This window comes from Notothenia rossii (genome assembly GCF_949606895.1).
Source record: "Notothenia rossii genome assembly, chromosome: 7".
NCBI lineage: Eukaryota > Metazoa > Chordata > Actinopteri > Perciformes > Nototheniidae > Notothenia > Notothenia rossii.
The window spans coordinates 2,707,165-2,725,219 of record NC_136905.1 but is presented as its reverse complement, the minus strand read 5'-3'; the positions used below and the strand labels follow the sequence as shown (position 1 = coordinate 2,725,219).

Below are 18,055 nucleotides of genomic sequence, written 5' to 3'. Positions count from 1 at the left end.
GTTTGACACCTCCTTGTGGTCATTTTGTGTTTATTTTGCAGGTCCTTATAGTCATTTTTCTGAAGCCACTTGACCATACTTGTCAACCCTCCCGATTTTCGCGGGAGACTCCCGATTTCATTGCCCTCTCCCGGTTTCATATTTCTCCCGCATTTCTCCCGATTTCTGACAAAATCCGATTTAAACACGACTGTTTCCACTCGGACTTTAATACAGCTCCACTATTGTTTGGTTTCCATGGTAACACGTCTCTTTAGTAGCGCGCGCAACTCAAAGTCTGACAGGGTGAGGCAGATATTCACAGAAAACAGAACAAGAATCGACAACTACTCTACTCTCTGCTCACTCCTTTCCTGTAAAATGCAGGTCCAGTCCACACATATGCTCCATCAAGGACGGTGCTACAGGCCGCAAGGCAGTGCACTTACAACTACAATAAGCATGTTAATGTTAATCTAACAGCTCCGGCGATCCCCCCCCCCCCCCCCCCCCCATTTTGCAATGCTCCCGATTTCTGAGGTCTAAAGGTTGACAAGTACTTGATCCCTGAATCACTAATTGTACAGATACACTAAAAATGGAAGCAGGAAATATATAGTTTTACGTTCAATACATGTTTTTTTAATAACATCACATCATGTTTCTGTTGAAGTTCTTACTCCCTTACCCTGGCTCGAACAAACCCCTCACGTGATCTTAGCGTGAACATATCTACGATAAAAAGCTTTGAGTTTGTATCGGTGTGAAAGTGTGCTGACCGATCTGGAGACAGACGTGAGGTTATTGAACGGAAACAAATGCCCTCTTTCTCCTCTGCTGGACGGGAAACGCTGCTCGTCTCTCTGCAGCTGAACAGATATTACACAAAGAAAACCTTGTATCTGCTATTTAAAAACCTGCTGTGATTTACTTTACTCTCAACTTGCTTTGACAGGATTTCATGAACGGTCATTTTCTGCATCAATCATAAAAGATGTGACGACAAGTATCAATATGTTTTAGACACTTAGAAATGTATTTTTGTAATTATAACACCAAAGAATTTCAACCTGTCATTTTAAGGACTACATTATTTTAATCATGTCCAACATGCGGTCTATTTTGTATTGTGATGAAATGTGAAAGACTGACTTTAACATAACGTATTTTTCAGTATCAAACAGCGACTGAGATTCTCTATTTTGTACTTTTAAATAAAACATATAAAAAATAAATACAAATATATTTTCTCAACCTTTTTCAGGTTTCAAGACGTATTTGAAAGAGTCCTCTCCTGCTGATGTTCAGGTGTACATCAGTATGTAGTGTCTCTACTTTAAAGAGTCCTCTCCTGCTGATGTTCAGGTGTATGTCAGTATGTAGTGTCTCTACTTTAAAGAGTCCTCTCCTGCTGATGTTCAGGTGTACATCAGTATGTAGTGTCTCTACTTTAAAGAGTCCTCTCCTGCTGATGTTCAGGTGTATATCAGTATGTAGTGCCTCTACTTTAAAGAGTCCTCTCCTGCTGATGTTCAGGTGTATATCAGTATGTAGTGTCTCTACTTTAAAGAGTCCTCTCCTGCTGAAGTTCAGGTGTATATCAGTATGTAGTGTCTCTACTTTAAAGAGTCCTCTCCTGCTGATGTTCAGGTGTATATCAGTATGTAGTGTCTCTACTTTAAAGAGTCCTCTCCTGCTGATGTTCAGGTGTATATCAGTGTGTAGTGTCTCTACTTTAAAGAGTCCTCTCCTGCTGATGTTCAGGTGTATATCAGTATGTAGTGTCTCTATTTTAAAGAGTCCTCTCCTGCTGATGTTCAGGTGTATATCAGTATGTAGTGTCTCTACTTTAAAGAGTCCTCTCCTGCTGATGTTCAGGTGTATGTCAGTATGCAGTGTCTCTACTTTAAAGAGTCCTCTCCTGCTGATCTTCAGGTTCATATCAGTATGTAGTGTCTCTCCTGGGACATGTCTCCATGCTTCTATGTCCCAAAAGCTCTTTATTTTTCTCATACTGCCTCTGCTGCCGCTTAGAGATGTTCCGCCCCTCAGCCTATCAGGTACTGTGTGTGTGTGTGTGTGTGTGTGTGTGTGTGTGTGTGTGTGTGTGTGTGTGTGTGTGTGTGTGTGTGTGTGTGTGTGTGTGTGTGTGTGTGTGTGTGTGTGTGTGTATACAATACATTAGTTAATTAAATATGTACCTTTAGTCGATGGGAGCTCATACTATTTGGGCTTCATGCAGCGTTATGAGTGTCCAAATTTAAAGTTGTATTTGAATAGTAGTAGTTTTGGTATATTTTACTGTATTCTAACTTATTTATTTATATGTAACATATGTATTTATCACAGATTACTCGATGATATGAATGCTGTTATCTTTCTGTATCTTCTGCCTGCAGTAGTTGAACTCTGCCGGCAGGGGGCCTTCTCCAATTTTAAACAACAACCAAAGCTCCTCTGTATCTGACAGGAGGTCTCACTTCGAGCAAAAACAAAATAGTGGGCGGTCACAACTCTCATATAGACAAGTTTACGCGCCAAAACACGGGTAGCGCCATGACACTACACAAATGCACTTCATTTCCGCCGGAAGTCTTTTGCACAGCGTCTGTCGGTGTAAACCGATGTAAACAGTCAGACGGGCACTGGTGTAAACACAGCGATTTCGATGCTAACAGTGATGCTAGCTTGGGAACACGATTCTACTTCTTTGACTGGAGATGGCGTTACTCTCCCCCACCCGAATTCAGTGCAAAACTGGGAGGATAACATGACGACGTGGCCCAGCATAAAACCAAAATAAACTGCCTTATTTAGGTCATGCCCACAGGAGCCAACAGTTGTCTGTTGTTTACATAATGCACAATTTACATGATCTCTTTATGCTGTGCAATATATGATATGTGCCTGTACTGTTTGAGTGAAAATAAAGTTTGATGTAATTTAATTTCATTATTGCACTGTTATTGCATTATTGCATTTCATATGTTCCTAAGAGTGCTACAATTTCTTTTAACACAGTTCATCATTCATATTAAGCTCATACTGTACATAAATAACACTGAATTAATTAATTGTTGAGAGGAAACTAAAGAAATGGCTTCAACAAGAAAGATCACATGTTTAATCCTAACAGGTATTACAAATTAAAATATAAAAGCAGCCCACACAATTACATCACTATGAAAATATTCATATATAATATTAAAAAATACAATGCATGCAGTATTTGTTGTGTTTATCTGTATTTAATGAACAACATGGCTGGGTGCTGGTTTGTGGTCGTAGCACTCTCTATCTAACCACTCGTTCAGGTGCTTTCTCGAGTGATTGCAACCAACTACCGCACACGTAGTTCCCGAACCACTTTTCTTCATGTTGTAATTGTTATATCCTCTTTGTCTCTGCGATATCAGTGCTTTGTCGGCACAACGGAGCTAGCTAGCAAAACAAACCCAGTCCGCCAAAACGGAAGTGCATTGCATCGAAGGGAGGAGTTCAGGATGTAGAGCGGAAACGGCTCAATAACTTGTGTATACACACACACACACACACACACACACACACACACACACACACACACACACACACACACACACACACACACAGACACACACACAGACACACACTTCAGTATAAAGAAAACATAAAATAATAATAAAAATAGATGAAAAAATAAATTAATCCAGATCTGTGAAGTAACTAAAGGTAAATACATGTGGAGGAGTAAAAGTAAACCATTTACCTCTGAACTGTAGAGGAGTACAGAGTAACTTACTGTAACATGTAAATACTCAAGTGAAGTACAAGTACACATCTGGCTTTTAATGTGTGATTGTTTTTGTATTGCTTGATTTTTATTTGACTTTAACTATATTTATTTGTTGTTCTTTTCTTTTAACTATCTATTTAAAGCGACTTTGAGGACCTTTAAAAGCACGAACAAAATAAACCTGTTATTATTAAGTACCTCAAAAGAGTGAGACCTCCTCCTCCCTCTGAGAGATGGAGTGAGACCTCCTCCCTCTGAAAGACGGAGTGAGACCTCCTCCCTCTGAGAGGCGGAGTGAGACCTCTTCCCTCTGAGAGGCGGAGTGAGACCTCCTCCCTCTTAGAGACGGAGTGAGACCATAGGGTGAGACCTCCTCCTCTGAGAGTGAGACCTCCTCCCTCTGAAAGACGGAGTGAGACCTCCTCCTCTGAGAGGCGGAGTCAGACCTCCTCCCTCTGAGAGGCGGAGTCAGACCTCCTCCTCTGACAGCGGCTCCACTACGTCAGGTCTCCCCGGGTGAAGATGTCTGCCTCGGGTACAGGCTGCGGACCCGCCTCGGGACCCGGGTGCGGGGCTTCAAACCCCCGAAAGTTTAGTGAGAAGATAGCGCTGCACACCCAGCGACAGGCCGAGGAGACGGCCGCCTTCCAGGAGGTCATGATGGACATCACCTCCACCAGGGTGAGTGTGATGCGAGCTGCCCGGAGGATCAGAGGCCTCCCCGGGCTCCATGAGAGCCCCATTATCCGGCCTCCACACGGCGCTCCGCTCGGACCTCACGGTGTAAAGCAGCCGCTCAGAGGCTCTGTTTCCCGGCTGGAGTGTTAGCTGCTGTTCGCTTCCGATGCGGAGTCAGCGGAGTTAGCATCAGCGTTAGCCACCGGGGCTAAGTGTTGTTTACTCTTAGGTGGTAGAAGTACTCAGATCTTTATTTACAGTGATGTAAAGTAACTAAGTACATTTACTCAAGTACTGTGCACAATGACTACTTTTACTGTCGGTACTTTAACTATATTTTGATGATAATACTTTTCTACTTTCACTTGAGGAACATTTCGACTTTTAGACCGTAGTACTACTACTTTTACTCAAGTACCAGATCTGTGTACTTCTAATTTGACAAAAGTACCATATCTGTGTACTTCTACTTTTACTCAAGTACCAGATCTGTGTACTTCTACTTTAACTCAAGTACCAGACCTGTGTACTTCTACTTTTACTCAAGTAAAAAAATCGGACTACTACTACTGTTACTCAAGTAGATGATCTGAGTACTTCTACTTTTACTCAAGTACCAGACCTGTGTACTTTACGGTTCCAGCTGACCTCTGACACATGCTAAGTGTTTATTAACTGAAGCAGGAAGTGATACTTCAGACCTGCAGAAAAAACACAACGTTTATTCTAACAAATACTTTATGTGGGTTTTCATAAGTGTTCTTATTCTAAAGAGAATGTTAAAGATTATTTTTTAAAGTTAACATTAAGCAGCAACTCTTGTATTGGACTGAATCTTCAGATAGAGTATTATTCATCCCTATAATACCTTCTTTTTTTTTTTTAACCAATCGTTCCTGGTTAAATGTAATCTGTGTCCTTCTTTCATACTCATGGTTGGTTTGGGCATGATGTTTCCAGCTCTCACTGAGGCTAACCATGACTAACTATGAGAGCTATAAATCCCATGAATCCCAAAACAGCTGTTGGGCTTCCTCCGTGTGTGTGAGGCAGGAGTGCTGATGGATTATGGGGATTATTTGGTGCTTTCTCTTCACCAGGTGTGATGTGGTGCTGCGTGGGTACAGGTGAACTGCGTTTAAGCGTCTTTGAGCGATGTGAAAGGTGTCTAAGAAATGGCCTGTTTTGTTATTATGATTATTGCCGGGCATATCAGTACATGTTGATGTAGAAGAGACATGAAGAAGAGGGGACACATGTTGATGTAGAAGAGACATGGAGAAGAGGGGACACATGTTGATGTAGAAGAGACATGGAGAAGAGGGGACACATGTTGATGTAGAAGAGACATGGAGAAGAGGGGACACATGTTGATGTAGAAGAGACATGAAGAAGAGGGGACACATGTTGATGTAGAAGAGACATGAAGAAGAGGGGACACATGTTGATGTAGAAGAGACATGGAGAAGAGGGGACACATGTTGATGTAGAAGAGACATGAAGAAGAGGGGACACATGTTGATGTAGAAGAGACATGGAGAAGAGGGGACACATGTTGATGTGGAAGAGACATGGAGAAGAGAGGACACATGTTGATGTAGAAGAGACATGAAGAAGAGGGGACAGATGTTGATGTAGAAGAGACATGAAGAAGAGGGGACACATGTTGATGTAGAAGAGACATGGAGAAGAGGGGACACATGTTGATGTAGAAGAGACATGGAGAAGAGGGGACACATGTTGATGTAGAAGAGACATGAAGAAGAGGGGACACATGTTGATGTAGAAGAGACATGGAGAAGAGGGGACACATGTTGATGTAGAAGAGACATGAAGAAGAGGGGACACATGTTGATGTAGAAGAGACATGGAGAAGAGGGGACACATGTTGATGTAGAAGAGACATGGAGAAGAGGGGACACATGTTGATGTAGAAGAGACATGGAGAAAAGGGGACACATGTTGATGTAGAAGAGACATGAAGAAGAGAGGACACATGTTGATGTAGAAGAGACATGAAGAAGAGGGGACACATGTTGATGTAGAAGAGACATGAAGAAGAGGGGACACATGTTGATGTAGAAGAGACATGAAGAAGAGGGGACACATGTTGATGTAGAAGAGACATGAAGAAGAGGGGACACATGTTGATGTAGAAGAGACATGAAGAAGAGGGGACACATGTTGATGTAGAAGAGACATGGAGAAGAGGGGACACATGTTGATGTAGAAGAGACATGGAGAAGAGGGGACACATGTTGATGTAGAAGAGACATGAAGAAGAGGGGACACATGTTGATGTAGAAGAGACATGGAGAAGAGGGGACACATGTTGATGTAGCAGAGACATGGAGAAGAGGGGACACATGTTGATGTAGAAGAGACATGGAGAAGAGGGGACACATGTTGATGTAGAAGAGACATGAAGAAGAGGGGACACATGTTGATGTAGAAGAGACATGGAGAAGAGGGGACACATGTTGATGTAGAAGAGACATGAAGAAGAGGGGACACATGTTGATGTAGAAGAGACATGAAGAAGAGGGGACACATGTTGATGTAGAAGAGACATGAAGAAGAGGGGACACATGTTGATGTAGAAGAGACATGGAGAAGAGGGGACACATGTTGATGTAGAAGAGACATGGAGAAGAGGGGACACATGTTGATGTAGAAGAGACATGAAGAAGAGGGGACACATGTTGATGTAGAAGAGACATGGAGAAGAGGGGACACATGTTGATGTAGAAGAGACATGGAGAAGAGGGGACACATGTTGATGTAGAAGAGACATGGAGAAAAGGGGACACATGTTGATGTAGAAGAGACATGAAGAAGAGAGGACACATGTTGATGTAGAAGAGACATGAAGAAGAGGGGACACATGTTGATGTAGAAGAGACATGAAGAAGAGGGGACACATGTTGATGTAGAAGAGACATGAAGAAGAGGGGACACATGTTGATGTAGAAGAGACATGAAGAAGAGGGGACACATGTTGATGTAGAAGAGACATGGAGAAGAGGGGACACATGTTGATGTAGAAGAGACATGAAGAAGAGGGGACACATGTTGATGTAGAAGAGACATGAAGAAGAGGGGACACATGTTGATGTAGAAGAGACATGGAGAAGAGGGGACACATGTTGATGTAGAAGAGACATGGAGAAGAGGGGACACATGTTGATGTAGAAGAGACATGAAGAAGAGGGGACACATGTTGATGTAGAAGAGACATGGAGAAGAGGGGACACATGTTGATGTAGCAGAGACATGGAGAAGAGGGGACACATGTTGATGTAGAAGAGACATGGAGAAGAGGGGACACATGTTGATGTAGAAGAGACATGGAGAAGAGGGGACACGTGTTGATGAAGAAGAGACATGAAGAAGAGGGGACACGTGTTGATGTAGAAGACACATGAAGAAGAGGGGACACATGTTGATGTAGAAGAGACATGAAGAAGAGGGGACACATGTTGATGTAGAAGAGACATGAAGAAGAGGGGACACATGTTGATGTAGAAGAGACATGGAGAAGAGGGGACACATGTTGATGTAGAAGAGACATGAAGAAGAGGGGACACATGTTGATGTAGAAGAGACATGAAGAAGAGGGGACACATGTTGATGTAGAAGAGACATGAAGAAGAGGGGACACATGTTGATGTAGAAGAGACATGGAGAAGAGGGGACACATGTTGATGTAGAAGAGACATGAAGAAGAGGGGACACATGTTGATGTAGAAGAGACATGAAGAAGAGGGGACACATGTTGATGTAGAAGAGACATGGAGAAGAGGGGACACATGTTGATGTAGAAGAGACATGGAGAAGAGGGGACACATGTTGATGTAGAAGAGACATGAGGAAGAGGGGACACATGTTGATGTAGAAGAGACATGGAGAAGAGGGGACACATGTTGATGTAGAAGAGACATGGAGAAGAGGGGACACATGTTGATGTAGAAGAGACATGGAGAAGAGGGGACACATGTTGATGTAGAAGAGACATGGAGAAGAGGGGACACATGTTGATGTAGAAGAGACATGGAGAAGAGGGGACACGTGTTGATGAAGAAGAGACATGAAGAAGAGGGGACACGTGTTGATGTAGAAGACACATGAAGAAGAGGGGACACATGTTGATGTAGAAGAGACATGGAGAAGAGGGGACACATGTTGATGTAGAAGAGACATGGAGAAGAGGGGACACATGTTGATGTAAAAGAGACATGAAGAAGAGGGGACACATGTTGATGTAGAAGAGACATGAAGAAGAGGGGACACATGTTGATGTAGAGGAGACATGAAGAAGAGGGGACACATGTTGATGTAGAAGAGACATGAAGAAGAGGGGACACATGTTGATGTAGAAGAGACATGGAGAAGAGGGGACACATGTTGATGTAGAAGAGACATGAAGAAGAGGGGACACATGTTGATGTAGAAGAGACATGTAGAAGAGGGGACACATGTTGATGAAGAAGAGACATGGAGAAGAGGGGACACATGTTGATGTAGAAGAGACATGAAGAAGAGGGGACACATGCTGATGTAGAAGAGACATGAAGAAGAGGGGACACATGTTGATGAAGAAGAGACATGGAGAAGAGGGGACACATGTTGATGTAGAAGAGACATGGAGAAGAGGGGACACATGTTGATGTAGAAGAGACATGAAGAAGAGGGGACACATGTTGATGAAGAAGAGACATGGAGAAGAGGGGACACATATTGATGTAGAAGAGACGTGAAGAAGAGGGGACACATGTTGATGTAGAAGAGACATGGAGAAGAGGGGACACATGTTGATGTAGAAGAGACGTGAAGAAGAGGGGACACATGTTGATGTAGAAGAGACATGGAGAAGAGGGGACACATATTGATGTAGAAGAGACATGGAGAAGAGGGGACACATGTTGATGTAGAAGAGACATGGAGAAGAGGGGACACATATTGATGTAGAAGAGACATGAAGAAGAGGGGACACATGTTGATGTAGAAGAGACATGAAGAAGAGGGGACACATGTTGATGTAGAAGAGACATGAAGAAGAGGGGACACATGTTGATGTAGAAGAGACATGAGGAAGAGGGGACACATGTTGATGTAGAAGAGACATGAGGAAGAGGGGACACATGTTGATGTAGAAGAGACATGAAGAAGAGGGGACACATGTTGATGTAGAAGAGACATGAGGAAGAGGGGACACATGTTGATGTAGAAGAGACATGAGGAAGAGGGGACACATGTTGATGTAGAAGAGACATGAAGAAGAGGGGACACGTGTTGATGAAGAAGAGACATGAAGAAGAGGGGACACATGCTGATGTAGAAGAGACATGGAGAAGAGGGGACACATGCTGATGTAGAAGAGACATGGAGAAGAGGGGACACATATTGATGTAGAAGAGACATGAAGAAGAGGGGACACGTGTTGATGAAGAAGAGACATGGAGAAGAGGGGACACGTGTTGATGAAGAAGAGACATGCAGAAGAGGGGACACATGTTGATGTAGAAGAGACATGGAGAAGAGGGGACACGTGTTGATGAAGAAGAGACATGCAGAAGAGGGGACACATGCTCATGTAGAAGAGACATGGAGAAGAGGGGACACGTGTTGATGAAGAAGAGACATGCAGAAGAGGGGACACATGTTGATGAAGAAGAGACATGAAGAAGAGGGGACACATGTTGATGTAGAAGAGACATGGAGAAGAGGGGACACATGTTGATGTAGAAGAGACATGAAGAAGAGGGGACACATGTTGATGTAGGAGAGACATGAAGAAGAGGGGACACATGTTGATGTAGAAGAGACATGAAGAAGAGGGGACACATGCTGATGTAGAAGAGACATGGAGAAGAGGGGACACATGCTGATGTAGAAGAGACATGGAGAAGAGGGGACACATATTGATGTAGAAGAGACATGAAGAAGAGGGGACACGTGTTGATGAAGAAGAGACATGGAGAAGAGGGGACACGTGTTGATGAAGAAGAGACATGCAGAAGAGGGGACACATGTTGATGTAGAAGAGACATGGAGAAGAGGGGACACGTGTTGATGAAGAAGAGACATGCAGAAGAGGGGACACATGCTCATGTAGAAGAGACATGGAGAAGAGGGGACACGTGTTGATGAAGAAGAGACATGCAGAAGAGGGGACACATGTTGATGAAGAAGAGACATGAAGAAGAGGGGACACATGTTGATGTAGAAGAGACATGGAGAAGAGGGGACACATGTTGATGTAGAAGAGACATGAAGAAGAGGGGACACATGTTGATGAAGAAGAGATATGAAGAAGAGGGGACACATGTTGATGTAGAAGAGACATGAAGAAGAGGGGACACATGTTGATGTAGAAGAGACATGAAGAAGAGGGGACACATGTTGATGTAGAAGAGACATGAAGAAGAGGGGACACATGTTGATGTAGAAGAGACATGAAGAAGAGGGGACACATGTTGATGTAGAACAGACATGGAGAAGAGGGGACACATGTTGATGTAGAAGAGACATGGAGAAGAGGGGACACATGTTGATGTAGAGGAGACATGAAGAAGAGGGGACACATGTTGATGTAGAAGAGACATGAAGAAGAGGGGACACATGTTGATGTAGAAGAGACATGAAGAAGAGGGGACACATGTTGATGTAGAAGAGACATGGAGAAGAGGGGACACGTGTTGATGAAGAAGAGACATGCAGAAGAGGGGACACATGTTGATGAAGAAGAGACATGAAGAAGAGGGGACACATGTTGATGTAGAAGAGACATGAAGAAGAGGGGACACATGTTGATGTAGAAGAGACATGAAGAAGAGGGGACACATGTTGATGTAGAACAGACATGGAGAAGAGGGGACACATGTTGATGTAGAAGAGACATGGAGAAGAGGGGACACATGTTGATGTAGAAGAGACATGAAGAAGAGGGGACACATGTTGATGTAGAAGAGACATGAAGAAGAGGGGACACATGTTGATGTAGAAGAGACATGGAGAAGAGGGGACACATGTTGATGTAGAGGAGACATGAAGAAGAGGGGACACATGTTGATGTAGAAGAGACATGAAGAAGAGGGGACACATGTTGATGTAGAAGAGACATGAAGAAGAGGGGACACATGTTGATGTAGAAGAGACATGGAGAAGAGGGGACACATGTTGATGTAGAAGAGACATGGAGAAGAGGGGACACATGTTGATGTAGAAGAGACATGAAGAAGAGGGGACACATGTTGATGTAGAAGAGACATGAAGAAGAGGGGACACATGTTGATGTAGAAGAGACATGAAGAAGAGGGGACACATGTTGATATAGAAGAGACATGGAGAAGAGGGGACACATGTTGATGTAGAAGAGACATGAAGAAGAGGGGACACATGTTGATGTAGAAGAGACATGAAGAAGAGGGGACACATGTTGATGAAGAAGAGACATGAAGAAGAGGGGACACATGTTGATGTAGAAGAGACACGAAGAAGAGGGGACAAATGTTGATGAAGAAGAGACACGAAGAAGAGGGGACACATGTTGATGTAGAGAGACATGGAGAAGAGGGGACACATGTTGATGTAGAGACATGGAGAAGAGGGGACACATGTTGATGTAGAAGAGACATGAAGAAGAGGGGACACATGTTGATGTAGGAGAGACATGAAGAAGTGGATTTAGCATAATAGGTGCCCTTTAATTAAAATGTATTTTGCCTCCTGAAGTTTGGATTAAGAACGTAACTAGGTAATGAAGCTCCAGAGAACCAGCCCCCCCCCCCCCCCCCCCCCCCTAAACCCTGAAGCGTGTCCCCTTAAATCCCCTTCTGAGAACACAGAGCTGCTGATGCGACTCCAGCTGTTACACTTCCATCCATCTCTTCTAATAAATCAGCTTTTATTTTCCAGATGAACCACGGCAGAGCGAGCACACAATGCAATGGATCAGTCGCTGTCTCGTCTCTCGTCTCACGATCGATAAAGTTATTCAATTAAGCTCTGGGCAGTCGGCTCTCTCCTTAAACACGCTGCCCTTTCTCTCTTTATCTGCAGATTAACAGGCACAAGCAATTCTTTAAGAAGGAAGTGTTAATCGATACTGAGCGTGATTGATACTCGTCTGAAAACACACACACACACACACACACACACACACACACACACACTCCAATCAGCTAATAGCATCAGGGTGTGTGTGTTGCTAGCAGCCGTAGCTCCACGTTGGAAGCTGTTTAGTATTGATATGCAGTTTCTCTTCTGAACATCACACACACACACACACACACACACACACACACACACACACACACACACACACACACACACACACACACACACACACACACACACGCACACGCTTTAAACTACAGAAATCAGAGGCAGCAGTTTGAACAGGTAGTAGCAGAAGAAGAAGTACTCGGGTCTCTTACTCTACGTAATTGAAGAAGTACAGTCTAGAAACAATGTGTGAAAATCCTACATGTGAATTATTGTTATTATTGAGGGACATTGTCCGTTTATTTTTCAAAATAAAAGATCTCTTTTGTTGACGAGATAGAATCCCTTCATTTGTTACAAAAGGCTTTTATTTTGAAATAGTTCCTGGAAAGTGACTCGCACAGCTCCCTTTACACAGTATAGGCTTCTTAGTTACTGAATATTATTATTGTCGTTTACAAATTATCATGATGTTCAGGTGTATATCAGTATGTAGTGTCTCTACTTTAAAGAGTCCTCTCCTGCTGATGTTCAGGTGTATATCAGTATGTAGTGTCTCTACTTTAAAGAGTCCTCTCCTGCTGATGTTCAGGTGTATATCAGTATGTAGTGTCTCTACTTTAAAGAGTCCTCTCCTGCTGATGTTCAGGTGTATATCAGTATTTAGTGTCTCTACTTTAAAGAGTCCTCTCCTGCTGATGTTCAGGTGTATATCAGTATGTAGTGTCTCTACTTTAAAGAGTCCTCTCCTGCTGATGTTCAGATGTATATCAGTATGTAGTGTCTACTTTAAAGAGTCCTCTCCTGCTGATGTTCAGGTGTATATCAGTATGTATTGTCTCTACTTTAAAGAGTCCTCTCCTGCTGATGTTCAGGTGTATATCAGTATGTAGTGTCTCTACTTTAAAGAGTCCTCTCCTGCTGATGTTCAGGTGTATATCAGTATGTAGTGTCTCTACTTTAAAGAGTCCTCTCCTGCTGATATTCAGGTGTATATCAGTATGTAGTGTCTCTACTTTAAAGAGTCCTCTCCTGCTGATGTTCAGGTGTATATCAGTATGTAGTGTCTCTACTTTAAAGAGTCCTCTCCTGCTGATGTTCAGGTGTATATCAGTATGTACTGTCTCTACTTTAAAGAGTCCTCTCCTGCTGATGTTCAGGTGTATATCAGTATTTAGTGTCTCTACTTTAAAGAGTCCTCTCCTGCTGATGTTCAGGTGTATATCAGTATGTAGTGTCTCTACTTTAAAGAGTCCTCTCCTGTTGATGTTCAGGTGTATATCAGTATGTAGTGTCTCTACTTTAAAGAGTCCTCTCCTGCTGTTGTTCAGGTGTATATCAGTATGTAGTGTCTCTACTTTAAAGAGTCCTCTCCTGCTGATGTTCAGGTGTATATCAGTATGTAGTGTCTGTACTTTAAAGAGTCCTCTCCTGCTGATGTTCAGGTGTATATCAGTATGTAGTGTCTCTACTTTAAAGAGTCCTCTCCTGCTGATGTTCAGGTGTATATCAGTATGTAGTGTCTCTACTTTAAAGAGTCCTCTTCTGCTGATGTTCAGGTGTATATCAGTATGTAGTGCCTCTACTTTAAAGAGTCCTCTCCTGCTGATGTTCAGGTGTATATCAGTATGTAGTGTCTCTACTTTAAAGAGTCCTCTCCTGCTGATGTTCAGGTGTATATCAGTATGTAGTGTCTCTACTTTAAAGAGTCCTCTCCTGCTGATGTTCAGGTATATATCAGTATGTAGAGTCTCTACTTTAAAGAGTCCTCTCCTGCTGATGTTCAGGTGTATATCAGTATGTAGTGTCTCTACTTTAAAGAGTCCTCTCCTGCTGATGTTCAGGTGTATATCAGTATGTAGTGTCTCTACTTTAAAGAGTCCTCTCCTGCTGATGTTCAGGTGTATATCAGTATGTAGTGTCTCTACTTTAAAGAGTCCTCTCCTGCTGATGTTTAGGTTTATATCAGTATGTAGTGTCTCTACTTTAAAGAGTCCTCTCCTGCTGATGTTCAGGTGTATATCAGTATGTAGTGTCTCTACTTTAAAGAGTCCTCTCCTGCTGATGTTCAGGTGTATATCAGTATGTAGTGTCTCTACTTTAAAGAGTCCTCTCCTGCTGATGTTCAGGTGTGTATCAGCACCTCTTTCCCCCTCTGTCTGAAACCAGAGATGTAGTCGTTGTTATCTCGGTGCGTGTTCTCTGTAATGGTGTTGCCGTGCTACAGCCTGCTGACTAACAGTGGTTATCATCTGAGTCATAAGTTGTTTGTTTGGTTGTTTTTAGGAAAGATATTCTTAGAAACAGATGATTGTTAGTTTATCTCACATCCACAAGTGTTTATCTCTTTTTACTTTCACGTCATCTCTCCTCCTGATGTTGGCGTTAAGAAAAGCTTCAAAACCTCAGGTCAGTTCTGTGAGGGAAGGCCTGAACGATAATAACGTTACACATATATATTTAATATTACTAAGGGACACATCGTAAGTTATGTTAATGTGAAAGTGTTCCACTGAGGTGGACGATGAAGTCTAATATCTATTAGGGTTGCCAGAAACTGACCATGATCAAAATCGATTATTCGGCAGCCCTGGCGAATAATAATCGATTATGCGACCGACACCGACCCCGCCCCCGGGGTGGGGGCGGGGTCGGTGTGTCTCGTGCTGCAGCAGCAGCCTGCTCTGTACGCAGGCTTCCTCCAAGTTTACAGTAAAACAAACTGGTGGTGTGACCAATGGCCATTTACAATTATTAATACTATTACTATTATTAGCATTAGTCTATATTTTGGTTGAAACTAAGCCATAAAAAAAAAAAAAACATAAATAATAATTAAAAAATATATAAATAAAATCGATTTTTAAAAATAATATTCGATTTGTAACGAATAATCGAATAATCACTGGCATCTCTAATATATACTCTTATTGTATAATATGTGTCCGCAATCATCAGAAACGCTCTAAATCATAATAAATATCTATGGAATTGGCTTTCTGTTATTTATTTGTTTTTGTCAATTTACACACGGCATCTATTGCACGTCTGTCCGTCCTGAGAGAGGGATCCCTCCTCTGTTGCTCTCCCTGAGGTTTCTCCCATGTTCCCCTTTAAACTGTGGGCTTTCTCTGGAAGTGTTTCCTTGTACGATGTGAGGGTCTAAGGACAGAGGGTCTAAGGACAGAGGGTCTAAGGACAGAGGGTCTAAGGACAGAGGGTGTCGTATTGTCATACTGATATTCTGTACAAACTGTGAAGTCCACTGAGACAAATGTAACATTAGTGATATTGGGCTCTATGAATAAACATTGATTGATTGATTGATTGATTGATTGATTTGTTTATAATTTCATTATGCAGTCACGTTCTTAAAACAGCAGAGAATACTGTGATTACATTCAGTTTAATTTAGTTGTAAATAGGATTTACCATTTGACTATTATTTGAAGATCTTATGGTTGAATATATAGAGAAGGGAAGATTAAGTAAAACAAATGTGCAATAAAAAGATAACATAATCTATAAACAAAAAAATAGAGTAACAATTTATAATGACAAATAGGCAGGGACAATTTGCACAATGTAAAACAACAGAGAGAATCTCCCTCTGGAGGGAACACAGGGACTTTAGCGTCTGCAGACCATTCACATGCACTAACACCCATAGAACCCTCCAGGAGAGGGAACCCCCCAAAGAGCAGAATAGGGTCCACGTTTGAAGAAGCATGAAATGGAAATACGTAAAGTGTAATACTCGTTACTTTAGTTTACTCTTGGTAAAGACTGTTCTCTGTGTCCGGTTGCAGCTGCAGGCCCAGAAGCTGCGTCTGGCCCGGAGTCAGGGGCCGTATTACGGGGGGTCTCTGCCCAACGTCAACCAGATCGGGAGGAACCATCAGGACCACTTCCAGGTGACAAGTACAAGACCTGAGTACTTCTACTTTACTCAAGTACAAGACCTGAGTACTTCTATTGTTACTCAAGTACAAGACCTGAGTACTTCTACTTTACTCAAGTACAAGACCTGAGTACTTCTACTTTACTCAAGTACAAGACCTGAGTACTTCTACTTTATTCAAGTACAAGACCTGAGTACTTCTACTTTACTAAAGTACAAGATCTGAGTACTTCTACTTTACTCAAGTACAAGACCTGAGTACTTCTACTTTACTCAAGTACAATACCTGAGTACTTCTACTTTACTCAAGTACAAGACCTGAGTACTTCTACTTTACTCAAGTACAAGATCTGAGTACTTCTACTTTACTCAAGTACAAGATCTGAGTACTTCTACTTTTACTCAAGTACAAGACCTGAGTACTTCTACTTTACTGAAGTACAAGATCTGAGTACTTCTACTTTTACTCAAGTACAAGACCTGAGTACTTCTACTTTACTCAAGTACAAGATCTGAGTACTTCTACTTTTACTCAAGTACAAGACCTGAGTACTTCTACCTTACTCAGGTACAGGATCTGAGTACTTCTACTTTACTCAAGTACAGGATCTGAGTACTTCTACTTTACTCAAGTACAAGATCTGAGTACTTCTACTTTTACTCAAGTACAAGACCTGAGTACTTCTACTTTAATCAAGTACAAGATCTGAGTACTTCTACTTTTACTCAAGTACAAGACCTGAGTACTTCTACTTTACTCAAGTACCTGACCTGAGTACTTCTACTTTAATCAAGTACAAGATCTGAGTACTTCTACTTTTACTCAAGTACCTGACCTGAGTACTTCTCCTTTACTCAAGTACCTGACCTGAGTACTTCTACTTTAATCAAGTACAAGACCTGAGTACTTCTACTTTACTCAAGTACCTGACCTGAGTACTTCTCCTTTACTCAAGTACCTGACCTGAGTACTTCTACTTTTACTCAAGTACCTGACCTGAGTACTTCTCCCCTCAGGGCTCCTTCCCCTCCTCCCTGGAATCGAACCGCTCCACGCGGCACCACGGTCTGGTGGAGCGCGTGCAGAGAGATCGTGGCTTCGTGTCTCCGGTGCGACCGTACCGCCGGCAGGTATCCTTCAGTTCAGACCCCTCAGTTCAGACCCCTCAGTTCAGACCCCTCAGCTCAGACCCCTCAGCTCAGACCCCTCAGCTCAGACCCCTCAGTTCAGACCCCTCAGTTCAGACCCCTCAGCTCAGACCCCTCAGTTCAGACCCCTCAGTTCAGACCCCTCAGTTCAGACCCCTCAGTTCAGACCCCTCAGGTCAGACCCCTCAGCTCAGACCCCTCAGTTCAGACCCCTCAGCTCAGACCCCTCAGCTCAGACCCCTCAGCTCAGACCCCTCAGTTCAGACCCCTCAGCTCAGACCCCTCAGCTCAGACCCCTCAGTTCAGACCCCTCAGCTCAGACCCCTCAGGTCAGACCCCTCAGCTCAGAC

General features: G+C 42.8%; 1 protein-coding gene across 8 annotated transcripts in view; it reads left to right on the top strand.

The window, feature by feature from the left end:
- Window positions 1-4,107: 4,107 nt before the first annotated feature.
- Window positions 4,108-18,055, top strand: part of LOC307045511 (CREB-regulated transcription coactivator 2) — a 40,550-nt gene continuing 26,602 nt past the window's right edge. For 4 of the 8 annotated variants that reach the window (XM_079691204.1, XM_079691200.1, XM_079691199.1 and 1 more), the window contains exons 1-3: window positions 4,111-4,432; window positions 16,465-16,569; window positions 17,574-17,687. In XM_079691204.1, coding sequence (XP_079547330.1) covers window positions 4,274-4,432; window positions 16,465-16,569; window positions 17,574-17,687 — 378 coding nt within the window. In that variant the 5' untranslated portion in view covers window positions 4,111-4,273. Of the gene's footprint in view, window positions 4,433-16,464; window positions 16,570-17,573; window positions 17,688-18,055 lie in introns of all 8 variants that reach the window. The other 4 variants (XM_079691205.1, XM_079691201.1, XM_079691202.1 and 1 more) reach the window with 3 other exon arrangements.